At 38.7% G+C, this 20,449-nt stretch overlaps 1 protein-coding gene across 4 annotated transcripts in view; it reads right to left on the bottom strand.

Moving 5' to 3' along the window:
* LOC117206226 (dipeptidyl aminopeptidase-like protein 6) overlaps positions 1-20,449 on the bottom strand; it is a 118,323-nt gene that overhangs the window by 24,322 nt on the left and 73,552 nt on the right. Inside the window, exon 2 of one of the 4 annotated variants that reach the window (XM_033445368.1) lies at positions 11,091-11,326. In XM_033445368.1, the coding sequence (XP_033301259.1) occupies positions 11,091-11,183 (93 nt within the window). In that variant the 5' untranslated portion in view covers positions 11,184-11,326. Of the gene's footprint in view, positions 1-1,902; positions 2,131-3,024; positions 3,520-11,081; positions 11,327-20,449 lie in introns of those variants that run through there. The other 3 variants (XM_033445366.1, XM_033445370.1, XM_033445369.1) reach the window with 3 other exon arrangements.

The following is a 20,449-nucleotide window of genomic DNA, read 5'->3' as shown; positions in this document are numbered from 1 at the left end:
AACCTTACGTTTTATTGGCTAGACCGATATGATCGCGAGAATATCAGGTCACGGAGTACCCAACCACAGCTTTGTCGGATTCCAAAAGATTTCAAAAGATTCCAAAAGATTATGGGCGTACATAATCTCCTATAAAATGTTACGAAATTCTTTATCGATTCGAACATTCGTAACCACTCAAAAGTATATAGACACTTGTTTATTTTTAGCAATGCGTTATTTAATTACAACGCTATAAGTAGAAAGATTGATATTTTATCAGACTCGTCACAGAATATTATTTCACGACATAGTTTATTTTTTTAAATAAATACGCTGTGAAGAAAACTGGCATTTTAAGTTTTATCATTTAATATAATCATGATAGCCGTGTCTCATTTCATGATATTTCAAAATGCTTTATACAACGTATCCAATATATTCAGAAAAAGCTTCAAGTACTTTCACGAGCCACGTCCCGCTTCGAATTCACGGGAAATATGTTTCGTGTTCTAAGCATTTCTTGACTGGTAATTAATCGAAGACAGCTTGATATTAAGAAGAAATCGTCGGGAGTTTCTTCTGTCTGGCCGATTCGGTTTCGCGAAGGGCTGGCCATTGTAGTGGAAAAGTTGTTGCTACTAATTGAACAACGCTCGTTATCCTCGGACAAGAACTTCGAAGATTCAGAATGCTGTTATAGTACATTCAAGAATGCTCGTGGAACACTTGAGAAAATACTGACCCATACTGATTCGGTAATAAAGTAAGCTTCACGGGCCAACATTTATAGATTTCTGTAGTTAAATTTGTACGTAGCGTTGACGAGCAGGCTGCTCGCTTAGCGACGACTTTATTTGAATGCTCCTATATTTTTACGACCGTTAAACCCAAGCATTTCAATTAAAAAGTTATTAGCCAGACTGTAAAGATGTTGCTTACGAAACTAATCGAAAGTATTGCCCAACTATCTGAGGCTACCCGGTTTTTCACATCTTTTACTGTAGAGCTTATTGAATTTTAAAACCGCTCTTCTATGAAAAATGAGAAATCTAACTTAGATTTCGTTCACCTACGACCTTCACATGAAATTCATTAGTGAGTTAATCATTTAATAAGATAATAGCTGAAATTTTGTTCCAGAAAATGGAATTCTCTAAATCACCACCAAACTTGTACCAGACATTGATGATCCATCACGAGACAAAGTAAGCAAATTATCTTCGATAACGAATAATTCGTAGCTGAAAGTCGAGCCGTCGGGACGCATTAGTGTGACGAACATTGTACAGTAATATCGTACGAGCGTGGGCGGTGTTAACGAGATAAGGGTGCAGTTACTGCCAAAACACTCGTAAATCCGACAATTGAGCAATAGCAGAGAATCTTGGACGGTCTATGTATTGTCAGCATTCCCAATTCTCGTACAACGAAATCAAATTCAGAATAGACACTTCCATTCAAAATCTTATGAAACTTTGAGTTCACGTTAAAAGTCCTTTAGTGAAACTATTTTTCGAGTAAAACGTGAAAATTGTGATAGGTAAGTGGATACGGTGGTTCACGAACGTATTTAAATATTCAGCGTAAAAATTTTTTTCTGATATAGCAATATCAGTCTGGTAAACAGACGTTTCATTACAGCGCAAATGAAATTTTTTAATGTTTCTTATAACACGTACAATATAGCGACGAAAGGTTTCTATAAGTATTGGTATACTTTCGTGGATTACTGCAATGTTAGAAGGCTGAATAAAAACATGGCGAATGTCGTAGGATAAAATAAAGTGTGATGAAACGAGAATAAGGTACTGCGCATTGTGAGATAATTATAACTACTAAAAATAAACATATATAACGAAAATCGTGAAAATTCAAACATGAAAAGCGTAAAAGTGATTTAAGACGAAGTTGCTTGCTTATCTTCCGACAGATTGAGCGGCGTATTGGCCATCGTTGTTCCTCTAGTTCAGCACTAGCTTCCAGAAATAGCACGGATCAACGCAACGTTTCACCGATACTGACGATTTCGTGCACGTAATGCTTCATTCTTACACGACTAGGATATCGTCGCTGATTAGTATTATATTCGCGAGTATCGAACGAGTATAATCCTTCGTCACCGAGCAACCAGCATCGACTGAGAAGAATCTTTCTGCCAGACTTTCTGGCTCATTGCCCTCCACACCTCAGTGTTCTCTTTGTCCCTCGCCGTACCTCTCTTAACGTGTTATAAATTATATACACACGCGGTAGCTCGTGTAGTGGAAATCGTTGACAGTAACGCGCCTCTTTGAGCTTGCTGATGAATCGCAGGGATCGTTGGCAGATCCGATCGATACACGAGTGGATACCCGGTCGATGAAACCGCCAGCAATATTGATGTCCCAGATGGTTACGTCACGGTTTCGCTTAATCAGCGGGATTTTGGACGAACGAGCAGTAAAATATAGGCTGATTCGATATTGGTATTATAGCTTTAAAATTGGAGTTCACCGGGTATACCAAAACCCAATCACCTTAATTATACTTTGATATTATAATATCGCAAATTTATGTATTATATTCAGAATAAATTATCTTTGTACGAAGACCACAAAAAGGAATAATAAGTCTTTGAATATTTTTTCGTTTTTCATATAAGAACAATTTTGAAATCCAATACCTATAACCAGTTACGTTTTACCAAGGCTGTCTTTTTGTTAAATTTTCCAACATCAACCATACGCCGTTAGTTTCTCGCAATACTTCATGAATTTGTAATTTATTACTGGAAGGCCTAAATTCTTTGGATTGGATTAGGTTTCGTGTCTCTCTTAGTATATAAATTTCTATGAATATGCAAATACTTTCGTTACAAATGTTGTATATGTCTAGTGTATATAGAAGGAAAATGAATTTATGGACCGGATACAGCTAAGAGCCCACTGATTTCTACAATTTAGTTGAGAAAATCTCTAACTCTGGAAATTTAAGCTACGTGCTCGGAGGATCGAGAAGGTTCAAGCGAAACGAATCCGTGAAAAATACGTGAGATTAGCTCACCAGCGTTCCATGTAGCCGTGCGCAAGCTTTCATCGTGGGACTCTCGCGACTTAGATCAGCACCGTTCAGGCCGAAAGACAATGTCTAACTGGCGTGCCTTTTCGCCGCTTGAAGAGAGACCCTTCTCCGGTCGCCCGTCTCTTTTCGCCCGAGCCAGAAAGCTCAAAGGGGTAACATATGCCGATTCTCCTCTCGCGCGGCTGACCCTTCAGGGGTCAGGAGAGCACTCGCCGAAAGGGGTCGATAATCGAACGGACGTGTCGTTTCATCTGTCGTCTCTGTTTCACTTAAAATCCAGGTGGAGAAGATTTGCCTCCTTCTTTTAATTTTATCGTTTCATTACTGTGTTCTTGTATCAGAGTATCGATCAGACACGAGAAAATAAAATGGTTCGTCGAATATTTATCTGGCTTCAAGCACGTTCCGTATCACGTGGATCACAACTGATCCGTGCTGGATTTTCTATTTCAGAAAGATGAAATAAAAGGAAATTATAAAATCTATTGATTTGCATCAATATTCGAACACCACGGTTTTCGAGAAATTATCACTCTAGATATTTGTTCATAATAGCGCTATCGAATTAATTGTTTTTTAATGTAGCGCGACAGTTGTAGTTAATAGAAATATAAATTTGATTTATTTAATGGATATGGTTTTTTGTATAACAAGTGATATGACTAAATAATATTAATATTAATGCGAGCCACTGTACATATTATATGTAGTTACAAAGTACATCGAATTATTTTATACATCAGGTATTTTTCCATAGAATAGTAATTTTTGAGATATTATAGCCATTATGAAGCATAATTTATCCAATTCGTATAGCAAACATAACCTATGATTCATATACCCTGGACGACAAATCACACAAAATTGGCGCGACACGGAACGTACTATCAGTCCATTTCGTCGCCGTCCGATATAACTATCGAATAATTTAAACTTAGAAGGATTTCTAATTTGATCCATCTTCAGCCACCGTTTCGTGGCCCGATTTTCACCAGCTGATTAATACGTCCAGATTATCGCGAGGATGATGTCGCGAAGAAACGCGAAGAGGCGATATCGACCAAACAGAGGGCAGCACTGTTGCTCCCGTCTGTACCAAATGAACAGTCGTCATGAAAAAAGTGTTTTCTTTTTCATTTTCCGTTGTCGACAATTCTCTAACAAAGATCTGAAGCTTATTCGAAGGATATGGACAAAAACTGAAATATTCCAAGTATTTGTGAAAGTTATTTGAAAGAATTCGTTATTAAAAAGATACATGACAAAAGATTTAATTCCAATTTGATTCGCTAATAAACTTTCGCTATGAATTTGCTGAACAATTTTATAATTTATTCATCTAAAATGTCATCATTCGTCAAAATCACATGGATGTTTCTTACAACAATCTGGCATTTGTCAGGCACAGGTTAATTATTCTACGAGGCTTCTCAAAGTAGTTCCCACGGAGACTTCTTATCAGAGAGTTCTTTAGATAACACGCAACACGGACGATTAAAGGGTCAAGCGGAGCAATTGTTGCTTTCAGTATGCTCAGTTCCCCGAGGCTGTGTAATGGGCATAGTGAGCCGCACGCATACTGTTTCAAAGAGGCCTCGACCTCACCCGCATACTGAATGGCGATTTCAAGTTGATTCCGCGTTTCTCTATGCATGCTCGCTTTCTCGCCCTCCACAGCCACCATCGTGTTATTCGCTAGTTCCGCGGTGCCCCATCCTCTCAAACTACGAGTTCCCAGTTTCGTGGATAGCTCTTACAACCGTGAAACAGGTAGTTGGCCCGTGTCATTTTGTAGCCTAGCGGTGACCTGTGTGAAGGCGAGCATATTTCGAAGCTTGTCGCGTGAAAAGGTTTTTCGCCTGGATGCGAAATTCTTTTAAGAAGGGGATTAAAGTGGTGGCCCGTATTTAGGAAAATTTGTAAAGAAATTATCAAGTAAATCGATATTTTTTAGTTGGAAGTATATACATTAATTTTTGTTTGGTAGTGTTAAAGGTATTTGGATGTTTTCATTATTAGAAAAATAATGAATCAACAATTATGCTAAATAATTATATGTATAGTAATTATGTATAATAGTAATATGTAATTTGAGATACTTGGGCTTAATTAATTAGTAGGCACAATCACGTGAAAATACTTTTTGTAGCCAGCATATACATAATTGATGAGATTATAATTGCAATGTTGAACATATGATCTCTTTATGCCCTACGAGCTTAAATAACATAGTAATCAAACGATTTTAAGAATTTTTTACTGATTATGAAAAGTCACCTGATATTTTTACGTCAATGTGTACAAGTTTCAACGTGTTGTTCCTTCGCCTATCATATTTTCTTTAAAAGAATAAGATATTGTCAGAAAAGTACTTTTGTTCAACAAAAAATTCGCGAGGAAAACGAATCGACTAGAGTCAGACGTCGCCACCCCTTCCACGTGTTTAAAAGCAAAGACAGCTTCAGGTGGAAGAAATATCGAGGTATATCGATATAATGCCTGGAAGGAGTCCACCGAGGGTGCAATTTAGCCATGCACCGAACTGCACAGAAGAGTCGACAGGAAAATCCTTTTGAGAGAGGAGCTGAACCGTCGAGAAACACGCTCGCTCTCATAATTGGTCGTAGTTGACAGCTGGAAGCTTTTCGAGTCCTTTTCGGTGCGATGCTGGCGATTCGCGCCCAACAACGACGCGTTTAACGATCGGCAGCGACGTTATCGCGACGATTCATTAACGAGCACGATGCAATCTCGCGAAACGGCGACCTTTGCCATCGGGTCTCACTTTTCCCTGCCGATCATCGCACCAAACTTCCTCCGAGGAGCCGCGTCATTTCATTTCACGACCACGTCTGTTTCCAGATAATGAGAATTTCTGAACTCGAAAGTGCAACCTCGACGATTGTGGTCTATTGGACCGGAATATGATGGAATATTTGATGGTAGAATGGAAATGATATCGAGAAATGTTCACTAGCGTGCACTAATAAACATTCATTTAATATTCAGAATTTATTAAAAAGGTTAGATGGACAAGACAATTGGTGACTTTGAAAAGAGTCGACTGCTCTTCTTATTGAAATGTGACCTAAATCAAAAATCAATTGGAATCAAATAGAGAAACTTGGAAAATAATCGGTAATCTGAATAATTACTTGTATGAATAATTACCGAGTTTATTACGCCCCAAAAATATCTCGTATTACACGCTTCATCTCTCAAAACGCATAAGCTTTAGTACCTAACGGATTTTACACCCACATTATATCGTTTCTGCCTAATGTACTTGTTCGTAATATACACAAGAAACGAGAACCATGAAATTGCTATTTCACAGCGTCGAACGTTAACTCGCTTAACAAGCAACGGCGATAATAGGATGGCTGCGATAATCTCATATATTTCCCACGCAAATTTCTCCAACTCAAGTAGATGTATATATATATATATATATAACGTGTTATATAAAACAATTCCGGATACCGGAAGGCGATGAAAATTATTTGACCGCTGAGTTCCTGCCAGTTATAGGGATAGTTGACGACACAGTCCTGCAACGTGGTCTTTCATGAATAAATCTGCATGCGTCTGAAAATTCGCTCGAGCCCGTTGCTCCCGTCGCGCGACAACGTCGCGCGGTATGTAAATGTTATCCAAACACGCAGTTGTATTCCAACAGTCGGTATAAATTTAGATTTTCCCGCTGAAGGCTTCAGTTCTATCGATCCGGAATTCCAGTGCCGCTTTCTCCGCGCCTCGCCGTTCCTAGGGAATTATAACTGTACGTACATACGCGCACACGTAATATTTACCAGAGTTCGATTTATAAATAGTGGTATCGGAGAAAGAGAGAGAGAGAGAGAGAGGGAGAAAGAGAGAGAGAGTTATATACAGGTCCATAGGATCTGTGGGATTTTCTACGACATCGCGTAAACTATTTCCAAACTTCTCCTTTTAAGGTTACGCCAAGAATGCCTCTTTGAAGCACGCACGATGACATTCTCTCGGTCCATAGACGTTACTCGCTATGGATAAAGCACAGTGAAGCTATAAACTACGTTAATTTATAGATACTTTTATTGTTATTGTACTGTCGAATCTCTGCCCTCATATTTTAAGCAAATTTAGCATTGACTCCATTACTTGTCATTCACCGTGAAATGCAAGCAATAAAAACGATAAAACTGTATGTAATAAAGCTACGTAAATTTATAAATACTGTTATCGTATTTTCGAGTCTTTGACCTAGCTGTTCTGCTAGTGACCGAATTAATAGTTCGTTTATCGACGGTTCGTAAGTGGTACGCCAGGAATGTCTCTTTGAAGCTAGCTCAATAACATTCTCTCTGTACCTAGCCACCACTCGCCGTAAAAAGACAACAATAAAACTTAGAAAGATAAAAAAAGGCTTGAAAGATAAACAATTTGTCGATACACCTGGTAATATCGTGTTTTCGAATCTCCGGCTATTCTCTGGGCAATTTCGCAGATGACTGAATTAATTGTTCGTTAATCGACGATCCGCAAGTTGGTGAAAGCCCTCGACTTCGTGTATTACGCGTGTATCTAGTAACCGGCAATCAGCGTTTTTCAATCGATCGACTGTACCCGTGTAACCAACCCGCTGATCGGTTAATAAACGTCGATTGCCACTTAGCCGCGGCACGAGTGTATAGCACACAAGCCAGCCATCGTTCGAGTAGTATAGGCTCGCGCGAGTCAGACTCGAGAAGTGAAAGACCGCTGTGGAATGGCGCATATGTATTACCATCCATAAGTCACTGTATGCTTATTTGAATGTAATTTTTGCTAAAATAAATTTAGCATTCGTCATATAACATATAGCATATTTAAAACGATACGAAGTCAAAATATTTTACAAATTACGCTATCATATATTACGTTATCGTATCTTCAAGCTTGATTAATCAACAGAGAAGTATATTATAATTATTATAATAATTAATTTACGATTTTAATATATGTGTCTATATATCTTCCACGTATCTTTTCGCTATTTGGCACAAAAATTTTTACCAAATAAAGATACAAAATACTTGAATGCATTTTTAAATTGGCAATACTAAAATCTCTTGTTATATTTGGAGAAATCACGCATTCGAGGGTTAAAGAAAGTGTGAACGAATTTTCTACAACGTAACAATTCCAACGTTTGTTCTTTCCTATTCTAAATATATCAAGCATCCCGGAACTTTTGCTCAATACTGTACACGCATACCATAGCGCCGCGCTCCTACCTCGCCAGGAAACTCTCGAAACTTCGATATCTTTGGTCTTTCGCTGGTCGATAATTATTTCTCAATTTCCTCCAGTTATATTTACCTTCGTTTTCCCCGAGAACAGCCCTCATCATCCAGCGAAATTTCAATCGGACCGAAGAAGCAATCAGCCGACGAAAACTCGAGAGTTTCTGAAGAATGCGAATGATAAACGCAGAGAGAGCCCCGAGGATACTCGGTTACCGGTGAATTATGCGAGGGGAAATCGGTCGCCAGTTATCTGCAGCTCGCAGTCGGCTAGATTTCCTTCAAACGCGCTAGTTTTCCATCTCGAGATGGCGCGGCTGGGGTCGTTTCTCGGCGAACGCTCCACGCTGTTCTCTCGCATTCTTTGCATAATTAACTTTCTCAAGGGCTCCTCAAAGGTGTCCTCGGTTGGCAACATGGCGTTTAGTTGACACGATAGGACGGTTAGTCGCGAGTCCTCCCAACAGTCAATTCCCGCGTGGCCGTTGACGAGAGCTGAGGAAACAAAGGGAGCGAAGCTAGTAGCCAGCTTTGCATAATGAATACCCGTTTCTCGACTATCCTCTTCTTCTCTCCGATTCGTCTCGTGCTACGTAATTAGTCACGTGCCTCTCTCTCTCTCTTTCGTCGACCTCCAACGTCGCCTTCTAAATCTGCCGGAACTTTTTATCGAATCCACGCCAATCGAAGACGTTCGACGCTTTTCGTATTTGCGAGTTTGATTAATCGATGATAAATGGCTCGAGTCGAATGCTGTTCAATCTGATTAGCATTTCGTTGGAATATGATCAGAAAGATATAAAAATACAAAACTACTGCTGTTTCTATATGAAACTATATGATGTTTTTATATGATGTTTTTGAAAGTCTTTTTTATGTCAGTGAAATTCTGTTTAAAACATTTTCTTGTTAATCATCAGGATCATCTCAAGTAGTCAGATTTATAGAGATGTACAAGTCACGCATCAATTACTACTAGAATTTTTGTCAAGCAGAAATCATTCGTTGTTGATATTGGAGAAGATAGCAATCTTCCGTTTATTGTTGAAAGCATATGATCGTTTATAGAGGTGTAAGAGAGACGTAAACTGAAGTGAACATAAGAAATACGATCAGTGTTCTTGTGGACGAAAAGTTTATAACTCTTTTGCTTAAATTCTTAATTCCCAGTAGCACTTGGAGCTCGTCTTTGTGGAAAATTCACTAGTTGCTACTGTGAAAAACGACGACTTTACGAACTCGTTCATTCACGCTCCTTTCCATTAATTGTTTCGTTAATTCAAAGATCGCTGCTTAAGAAGACCACTCCGCCAGTGTGGAAACGGTATACCAGTCCTTATTTCGGATGGGGAAGCATTCGTAAACCGGAGGCAGGTACTCGAAACAAAGCGCAGTTAATGAAACGTAAAAAAGGATGCGTGCAATTTCTGCTTTGAACACGACAATATCTCGAGTAAATGGTTTTCGCCGAGAGAATGGATTTTAATAGACAGCAACAATTTTTTATGATCTTTAACTGTTTGAACTTTTAAGCTTTTCAACATCCAAGTTTTAAGTTGAAATTTCCAAACGTTCAAATTCACGCCTGCTTGTAGCATTTCCAATTTTCAAATTCTTAGATGTTGAAATCGTTTAATTGACTAAATTCTCAGCAATCGGTCATTTTTAATTTGCACTAGCTACTCATTTTTAATTTAAGAATGGTGTCCAATTCGAACGAGGGGACAACGCATTTCGCCGGCTATTCCCGTTTCGTTAATGATCAACAAGTTAATTTAACAGTCATGTTAACGACTACCAGATGCGATGTTGCGCCAATGAATTTTCTGTGCGGAAACTGTCTGAACTGTGTCATGTTATCTTGAAATTATGTTAACGTGTACCTTTATATGTATATAACAGGCGTACTCTGTATAATGTTCGTAACAGTATGGCACACGCTACACAGCTAAAATTCTATCTTACTCAGTATTCTAACTCACAACCATCGATCTCATTCCACCTCAAATGCAAAATCCTCGTACTAGCATGCGTTTCAATTAAGTTAGTCGTGACTGCTACTATAAAATATTTTCGGCTAGGTACCATTGCTACCAGTCAACCATTATAACTGCGATATCGCTAACGGTATTACGAGGAAGAAAGACAAAACATTCGAGATATATGTAAAATTCCATTGTACACACGTTTAAGGGACTTGTTCTAACAAAAATGAGACGATTGACAATACATGATACTTTCAAGCCTTGCGTGTTGCGATTTAACAAGCTTTCTAAAAATAAAATTGTATGATTAAAGATAGAATCTAAGATTAAGGATTAAAAATCTTTTTCTCGCTTGAAAACTAGGATATAAAAAATTCGAAGATCTCAGGAAGATTAATGTATCGAAACTATTGACATAATAATAAATACAATAACAACAACAACAATAAATCGTGAACGTTTTGTTTGTCTGTACTTGACAAAGATTTATTTACAAATTCCCACAAAATCTACAAAGATCGTCTCATTTTTATTTCACCCAAAATATCCCTTAAACTATACACCAACGTATTTTACATCCTGTGCACTAGTCTATGGTGCCAGATCCCATATAGAAGTTCCCACAACTACGATCAGTGATTGTCAGAGAAGTGAAGAGACACTAGACAGAATCATGCGTTGAAAACCTGACGAATTTTCGCTGCGTTACGACGAATCTCGAACGATCTCGAATCGACAACGTATATCTGAGGGGGGAAACGCACGATGGACTGCTGGAGCGATTTACCTCTTTTACCTGGGCTGACTTTGAACGGGGATCGGCGACCTGGACGGTCTCGTCGGGAGGCAGCCGCCAGGAGTTCCTCTCGATGTTGACGCTGGCGTTCATAGCGGCCTCCTCCTCCGCCTCCCGTGTCCTTCGTCGTTCTTAACAGCTTCGTCCTTGCACAAACACTTGCCCAAGGTCCCCAGGGTAACCCCCGGGCCACTCCTGGGGCCGAGGTCTTACACCAGCAATCCACAGTTCCTCACCTGGAACAAGGTGAACGAAATTGGTTCAATTTGAGCACCGAAGCATTATAAATTGTTTGTCGAGTCACGTTAAAATTATATTAAGTTATAGTTAATAAATTACAGTGGAACTCAATTTATCTGAACTCTATTTATTGAAACGAAACTTTATTTAACGATTTAACTGAACGCAAGCCTCTATTAGGTGAATAAAATATAATGGATAACGCGAAGGATTTCTCAGCTCGTATTATATGAATTCCAATTATATAAACTGTTTTGTTCCCCGACAAGTTCGAGTAAATGAAGCTTTACCGTAGAAGTATTACGATGGATAGTATCACTTAAAATGGGGAATTTTTCTTCGTTAACTAGTCATGGAATAAGGAAAAGTTCTTTCATCAAAGATACATAATCTCCTTTTTCTTCATTCTTAGTCTCATTTTGTAAGATTACTCTTGTAAACTCTATCAGTATTCGCTATTTGATTTCAAAGCCAAGATGAGGCCAACTTTATTCTCTCCCATTTCATCATTTATTTCCGCTTTCTTCTTCTTCTTTTCCTTTCCTCTCAACTACGGGGTATCAAACAAGACTATATAAGTACCAGAAACGATAACAAGGCTACTGTTCTGCGTTTTGCCGCTCCTTAAACAAGACACACGGCCCGATAAAGTTTCATCCAGTTAGAGGGTAATCGAAGAAAGATTGAAGAACAGTTTCTGAAAGAATTCACGAAGGGCAAGGCAGAAGTGGATAGAAGAATAACAAGAAACTAGAACTGAAAATCGAATTGAGCCACGGCAATCGGTTAAGTTAAACACGAAGATAAATAACGAATTGAAACTTTATCGAAACACGGCCTCGTCCTTTCGATTCCATGATCGAGTGAATAGTGTGAATCGTTTTCAGGTCGATTAATATCGATTTTTCTATTAGAGCTTCGGTCAGCGAGGATAAAGGTTAAGGACGATTCTCATGAAATGTCATGGTAATTTGCATGAGACGCTTCATCGACATTCTTGTCTGCCACTTCGTTAGTCTTATCTGATTTTTATTCCCGCCGATGATCACGTAAATTATTTATAGCGTCGTTTCATAATTTTAATTTGGCGATAATTTTCGCTAATTATCAAGTTCCATTACGTCATCGAATTTAATCAATTTGAAAATGATAATAAATCCTTGATTTTTAGAATTGAGAACGTATTTAGGTTAATAAATGATATACACGTCCATTCATAAGTATTAGGTCACTAGCCTTAAAAGTTAAACTAAATGATTTTACCACTTACAGCGTTTAAATTTGCATTTAATATAAAGTTTCGATTCTTTTTCCTTAAAATGTTAAATATTTAAAATCTTAAATTGTCAATTATAGCACATTTCATAACTCTTCTAGCTCCATGATGTCAAGCAACGTCAATATATGTCCTACAAGTTCGTGGAAAGCATGAATGGACACTTTGAATCATTGACGAGGGATAGGGACAAAGGATAATTACGAATTCTCCAGGGAATTAAACCTGAATAAAGGATTACACCGCTCGGCCTGTCCGCCATCCCCTATGAATAATTTAATTAAAGTCAAAATTTCCGGACGAGAACGCACACAGCCAGCCATTAGTTTATTTTCAATTTAAATTTCAAATCGCGATTAAGCCTGCGCCGGTATGTACAATAAATTCTAAATGCATGCGAGCTGCTGCATCGTACGCTAAACTTAAGAAACGAATTACGAAACGATTAACACTTCTGTATCTCCACGTATACGAGTATTGTGAACTGTTTTATCAATATCAATATTAAACAGGAACAGAAGCTTTAGTAAAACTGAATTAATTTCTTTCAGTTTCTATTCTTATTTTCTAATCTTCTTTATACACCTAAAGGAAAATACTCTTAAATTCTTTGTTAAACAATAATTTCAATAATTAATGTTCTTGATAATCCATGCTCTGATAATCACGATTTTATTGCGCTATAACTCCATTTAAGTATCCAGATATTCATGAACGAGATAGTACACATCTCTTTTACATCTTTATCATATCTCCGTCATCATAATGCACTCACGAGAGTTTAATGTTCCATCATTTCCAAATCTTCCACGTTTAGACGTCCTTATCTACTCGTCGACCCTTCAGGAAGCTCCGGTGAATTTTCGAGATCCTTTACAGTTCAGACGAAGCACATCTCGCAACTAACCTAACACAACATCGTGATCGGAACATCGCGCGAGTCCTTGAAAACTTAAATGCATCCTTCGCGGACGAACATTCGCCGAGTACCTTAGTAGGTAGAGATTTTGAGGAAACTCTTCACGTTCTGGAAAATCGTCTGGATATACGGCTAGCTACAGATGAGCCTGAACTTATGGGACTCAGGAGACGTGGAACTAGGCCCGATACCTTGACACCAAAGAAGTATGTTTCAAGGGACTCGATAGTTGTTACTCGTATCGACATCGAGTAGGATTAGATGCTCCCCGAAGCGTTGAACTTTGGTCTCGAAGATGTTTCACTCGTGAGAGCTCTAAATTGATGTAATAACAGTTTTACTCTATCAGTCTTTAGTGATTTTAGAGTTTTAAAGATAAATGTTGGTATCTGCTGCGCTGTAGTATTTATTTTCAGTCGAAAAATGTACTTCTTTTGGAGGTTGCAGGATATTCTTTATCCTTAAATGATAAAATTCGTTATTTTTATTTCGGTAGAAATTCAACGTTTTCTAAGTTCTAAACTTCGACGTGCTTGACATTTGAATTTCGACTCCTAAATTGCACAATTCGACATAGATAACCTTCGAACTGTAGAACTTGATATCCTTTGACATCCAAATTACAGCATTCCACCTAAACGGCCATTAATTTAGAGAACTCGATACGAACTCGAGAAATGACCTCCAAATTGGAGAACTCTATACCCTCGATCACCAAATTAGAGAATTCGATCTGAATGACATTTGACTAAGAAAAACCTGCGCTTTCCAAAGTATCGTAGAGATCGCATGTTTTGAATCAAAATAAAACCAGACCATTATAAAGGGAAAGTTTCAATCTTCAAATTCATGGTAATCCAAGTCCTATAAAATATTCATTTAGCTCCATAGATACGAGCATGTATCAATTCGGTAACAAGCAAAGACAAAGGACGGATGAGGGATAATGATTTCCCAATAATTTGCCTCGTTTCCCTTGTTTTTCTATGCTAATATTTTTAAAAGAAGGTTCTTCTAATAGTAAAACATTCATATAATTATATTTATATATTGAAATAATTATAATAGAATGGCTGTATTTATATTGATCCTCCGCGAGTAGGTTTCTTACAGTCAGCATGTTATGTACAAAATTTACGAAATTCGAAACCGGATGATCGCTAGATCAACCGCGGAGATTAACATTCTCCGTAATATCAGGCGTTCATTCGGTAGACCGCCTGAACGCGTTCCGGAAGCGACTGTGAAACATAGATCGTGATAACGAACTAGCGATTCAGCTGGCGGGAATTTATGGGACGTAAAAGGAATGCAAAGAGCAGGAAATACGAACGGCACGAGAAACGCACGATACTTCCTTTCCGCCTCGGATTCATCGTCCTTCCACTCTTACGCTTCACTCGCAGCACGCCTCCACCATTTAAATTCTCGTGATTGCATTTATAAAACTGCGTCGCGGAACAGCGATTTAACTGCCGTTGCCTGCCGGCCATTAACCTGAAACTTTTATTCACGCTGCTATAGACCAAGCGTCATTTTTGTCACCATAGAGAATGGCGCATTTTACGTTTTTGTATCACGCCATTTCCATCGTTTATCATGTGCTCGTGTCTTTCCTTGATATAAGCGGATGTCTTCGCACTGTATTAATTACGATGCGTGTAACGATAGTGAAATATCCGAATCTCTTCTAAGTAAGAATAGTTACTTCGATTAAACTAACTAAAGAAATAAAAGATGAGAAGACATCGATATGCAAGTTTAAATGGTTATTAACCATAATATAAGAGTAATATATGTCGAGTTCTCATTATGATTAGGCTCAGGGCCGTGAAACGAATCCTCATTTGGACTACACACTGTTGATATGCCATGGAGAAAACATTGACTAGTGCAAATACGACTACTACAGAATTTGACAAGTAACCGCGGTAGTCAGACACTTGAGAAGCTAATGACAATGATCCTAGGTCCAACAACGAATCCGCGGTCAACGGCGTAGCAGAATGCGCGTTTTTCCAAAGCCCAAATCGTAATCGACTTGCTTGGCTACAGTGAAAGTATTACTAAACTAACTCTTTGTTAAAACGTGGAATATCCACCGAGCGTAAACACGACAAGTCACTCGCTAATACGATCTCACGAGAGAGAATGACTTTCCGTTGCGATGATGCTCCAGAGGAAAACTATGATGGGGTGTGCCTAAGGATACGAGATCATCGGATTCGTCGGGGATAGCCTTCGTTCAGAAAGTGAGGGAAATTGATGCTGCTGTTAATTGGTCAATTTCCATGTCGGTGTTTAGAGAAGGATGTTAGCCGCCCTTGAGGGAAAGTTGCTAGCGGAAGCGTTGTTCGTGAGAAAAACAAATTTCTCCGATCTTCCCATAGTTGGGACAAGGAATGCTTGTCCGTTTGAAGAACCTTAATTAACAAAATCCTAAGGTTTATAGCGGGTCCTCAGGCTAGCTGAACTTGTGCTGTGTAGGTGCATCGATATCTGGTAATCATTTTGCCCGAAGGAACCGTTGGAATGTTCACTGTCGAGTACCTCTACAGATATTTCTTTTAATGAGGACTATATTATTACTCCATACCTTTGTTAGACGGAACGTTCGTCCCGTTGACCGCGGCTATGTTCGGCGACTGATTGTCGCCTTGAGCTCAAGCTCATTGTCACAAATCTCAAACAAATACAATTGGGTAGAATGACGGCAAATTGTTTAATTACAACTATAGACTTTAATTACAATTTCCCGAAAGTTCCAAAGGGGAGGTTCCGGTGTCCTTTCATCTCCGACATATATAATATAATAATATAAGAGTAATAGATTAAGAAAGGAAAGGGCAGCGAGAGTTCATAGTTTGGAAAATTAAGGCTGAGTTATAGTTCGCCTGTATATTTCATCGAATACAGCAAGAATTATGGTATAATCAACTTGTTATTATCATCCTAATATTATTAACCACAGTTATGTTTGATAACTTCTCTATTCAAGCTCTGCCTTATCAAATATGTATTTCCTTTCGTTGTTATAACGAGAGTGAATGAACCAACTCATATAAAAAATGGTCCACGTGATCAACATTTGAAATTGTCTGAACTATGCAACTTAAGAGGACACCGTTTCATAACGTTGTCACGTTTATTGTTTATCATGGCCACGATAAACGAAGGGCATTCATTATGCAAGCGCTGGTTACCGGAAACCTTATTATAATCTGGTTGGCGCTTTTCTATCGTTCCGCGCATTGCTGTCTCATAACGAGAAATTGGATGAAAGTACATGTGCGACCGCATGCATCATTTCTGCTTCCCGGTCGGTTCGATGTAACACAATGTCATAAAAGTACTATGTATGTATCTGAATCCGTGGATTTCAATACACCAATGTTTTATTACGGAATCGCAAAATTACTGTTTCGACATGATACCATTCTGCATTCTACTTTCTATTGAACACGTTTCTATGGATTCAATATCCCATTACCTTCATTGACAATTTTCTTTAAATCGTCTTGCCTCTTATTATCTTAGCGTTGAAACTTACTTATGAATTTCTGTTTATATTTAAAGACTCCGAGAGTAAAGTATAACAAATATAAGTAGAAGATATTTTAACAACAGATGACAAATTTATAACATCTTGTGAAAAAACGGTGTATCTAATATCAGAAGTACACTTTTGAAATCAATATTTTTAATATAATTATTTTTTATTATTCCATCGTTATATGGAATTATTCCACTGCTCCACAATTTATATTTCCATTTTAAAATGGATCACTACTATAAAATCTTATATTTTTCTCATCTTCGCGCTTCGAGAAATTATTCGATGATTGCAAAATGAATTACCCAAGAACTCGGACAAGATTCGTCGAACACATCAAGTCGACCGACAAAGTCGAGGATCAAGCCAGAGGGCAGCCTCGTCCAACTTTTAACGATATTATCGTCTATCCAGCTGACGCCGTGTCGAGGGTACGTCTATTAAATCGTTTTCAAGATCTTCTCGCTTTCTTCGCCTGGGATTGAATTGCATCCATCGCGCTCAGTCCAAGCTGACAAAAGGGGATGGGGAAAGGAGCGTTTGCGGGCAAGTTAGATAATGAGGGAGCCGTCGGCTGGCCAAAAGCTATTGCCCGAAGGAATCATTTAATTACATCACCGGCTTCTTTTCATTCGTCAGGAAGCCGATAGGAGGCGGTCGAGATTGGCACCGAGGCACTTTGAACTTTTCAACGTCCGTGGCGAACGAGTCACGCCCCCTCCAAGACGGATTAACCTTAATTAAAGTTCTGCGCTCTATTGTCGCAACTCTGCTTTAAACATTGCTTCCCGAGTTGCACCGAATTTTCACTCGAAACGACTTTTCATCCAAAACGAATCGTCCGAATTTCAGAATTGATATTCTGGACACGTCGCTTGTAGTTGCTGCAAACGAGCAAGTGGCGTGACAAGCAGAATTGTTTCTTTTTTAGGAGGAAGCAGAGCCGGTTCTTTTTTCAGTTCTATTTTTTTGTTGCTAGACACGTTTGATTGATTCGGTGAGTTTTAATTGGCAATTGTCGAAATTGTAGAATAGAAACGGAACGATGGACGTCGGTATTTTTGACGAGCACATGCGAGGTTTGTAGATTCGTAAGGATACGGCGAAATTTTTCTAGTTCACCAGCTTTTAAACGTCGAAAACGTGGAAATTTTAAAATTTCGCGGAGTTAAGTTCGTTAGACGAAATTGAATTCTACATCAAAATTTTACACGAATCTACGTTAGATTCAAATCCAAATTGATTTTGTAATTAATTACCAACATTCGTGTACCGTCATGTATAGCTAAATTATCCGAATACTTATTAGCGACAGTGTATGTTACAATCTAATATATTACACAAGTTATCCACGTGTCACCCAACCACTTTAATATATCACCAATGGTACACGCAGCATTGTTTCAGAACCACTGGTTCAGTCGGTTAATAACTTAGGAGAATACAGTGTTGCGTACATTGCAGCGTGAAAGGGTTAATTCCCGTACGAACATATTCGCGGGTAAGAACAATACGCTACAATGCTGTCAGAAACTAATGTGGTAATTAGGGCAGATTCCATAAACAGTTCCAAGATTAACCGCATACAACGATTGATAACAACGGATGAGGAAAGGCAGAATCACAAGAGCAGCGTGCAAGCAACGAGAGGAAAAACGGAAAGAGGACGTTGTCCTGGTGAAAGGGTTACCACGTTGCTCCCAGGTCGTGACGTCAGAAGGGGATGTGTTACGTCAGTAGTGCGGCAGACTGTGTGGGCTCGAAGCTTCGCTCGAATGGTGGTAGGAGGGTTGCTGGAAACCAGAGGGAGAGAAAGAGAGGGTGGGCAAAGCAGCGAAGGGGATGCAGGCGCCGTGGAGGGACTGGGGCAATGGTTGACGCAAAATAAGGTCGGCCACCCCGGATTTCATTCATCAGTCACAGTCCACGGTGGCCAGGCTAACTGGATTAATCCTCCACAGTTGTCAGCCCTGTCTAAACGACAAAACCGAAATCGCAATGGAGATTGATGGCAGATGCGTTTCACGCACGTGCGTGTTTCAAGTTGTTCGAAAGTTGCCGACGAATTTGCTCGATGGATTTATCTTCAGAGATTTTGTTTCTCCATGAAACATTCATGATGCTGTTTCAGTCAAAAGGATTCAATCAAAAGGAAACAAAAGGAGTATTAATATTACGCTATGGATTAGTTTCAGATTAAAAATAGGATTTTTGACATAACTGTATCTTTTTATTGTTGGAAAATTTCTTAAGTTTAGGGGAAATATAACAGAATCGTTATTGAGATGATATTTAAGTATAATTAAAGAATCTATTCATAGAAATTTTTTAGTAAATGTCCAAATACATTAGTAAGTCGCTACATAAATGAAAATAAAAATCATTCTGTATTATAGAAGACATGTACGTATTCTTTTAGCAAATAATTATGTATTCGATATTTGAGGATGTATATGTAAGTACGTCTTTCGTAGCGAATGAGATAAAAAGTTCCAAATCTTCTTGTTTCTTTAAATAAGAACAAAAATCGAGGCATAAAAACTCGAGAACCTGCAAGATTAAAATAACGAGACTAGTGTCTCCAAGCTGAATAACGATTCACGCATTTGTCTCGCGATAACGAAATTTAAGAGGGATTTGTATTGTGCGCAATAAAAAGCTCCTTTTTAATTATTTGATGTTTGAATATGTTTTCTACCATTGTACTCGCGCTTTTTCTTTGACATCCAAGATGGAAATCGCTAAACCGAGAACTTCGTTGCGGCGGTGCGACGTTTTTACGATCTGGCATTCGTTAAGCGTCTCTGGCAAAAACATTTACACGGGACATGGTAAAAAAGGCAAAGTTCTTACGCTAATCGAATTTTTACACAGCTCCGTTGAATAGATCCCGCGAAATGTCGTCAACGGCTGCTTCTTTCGCACGGAGTCCTGTCCATTTCCTTTCGCTCGCCAACCACTTGGCGCCAAATTGGTTCGTTAAAGTTTTCTTGCGACGCGTCTTTGAGGGGCCTTTCTTTCTTCGTCTTTAACTGCCAATTTCAGGCGAAGATCAACCGTTTCCTATCTTGTCGTTTCACGAGACATCGGGACCGGATAAAAGCTACCGGTCTCCTACCAGAAATTGAAGATAACAAAGGTGGAAAGCGATGTGAAATTCGAAGCGGATTCGGCGGGCGAAGTGGAATGAGCCTGGTTTTGGCCAGACAATCTTCGAGTCTAGTCTCTGAACACAGTTATTTCATTTTTAAACTGAAACATTGTATAGACCTATAACATTAACTCGTAACACAGTTCTATATGGGTTTCCTTTACTAACTTTCAGTAATCTACATTTATTTTATTAATACTCTAAATATTTTTTATTATTA

Source organism: Bombus bifarius, unplaced genomic scaffold (genome assembly GCF_011952205.1).
Source record: "Bombus bifarius isolate JDL3187 unplaced genomic scaffold, Bbif_JDL3187 scf7180000008000, whole genome shotgun sequence".
Lineage (NCBI taxonomy): Eukaryota > Metazoa > Arthropoda > Insecta > Hymenoptera > Apidae > Bombus > Bombus bifarius.
The sequence above is the reverse complement of the archived record's forward strand: the minus strand, read 5'-3'. Positions and strand labels throughout refer to the sequence as shown.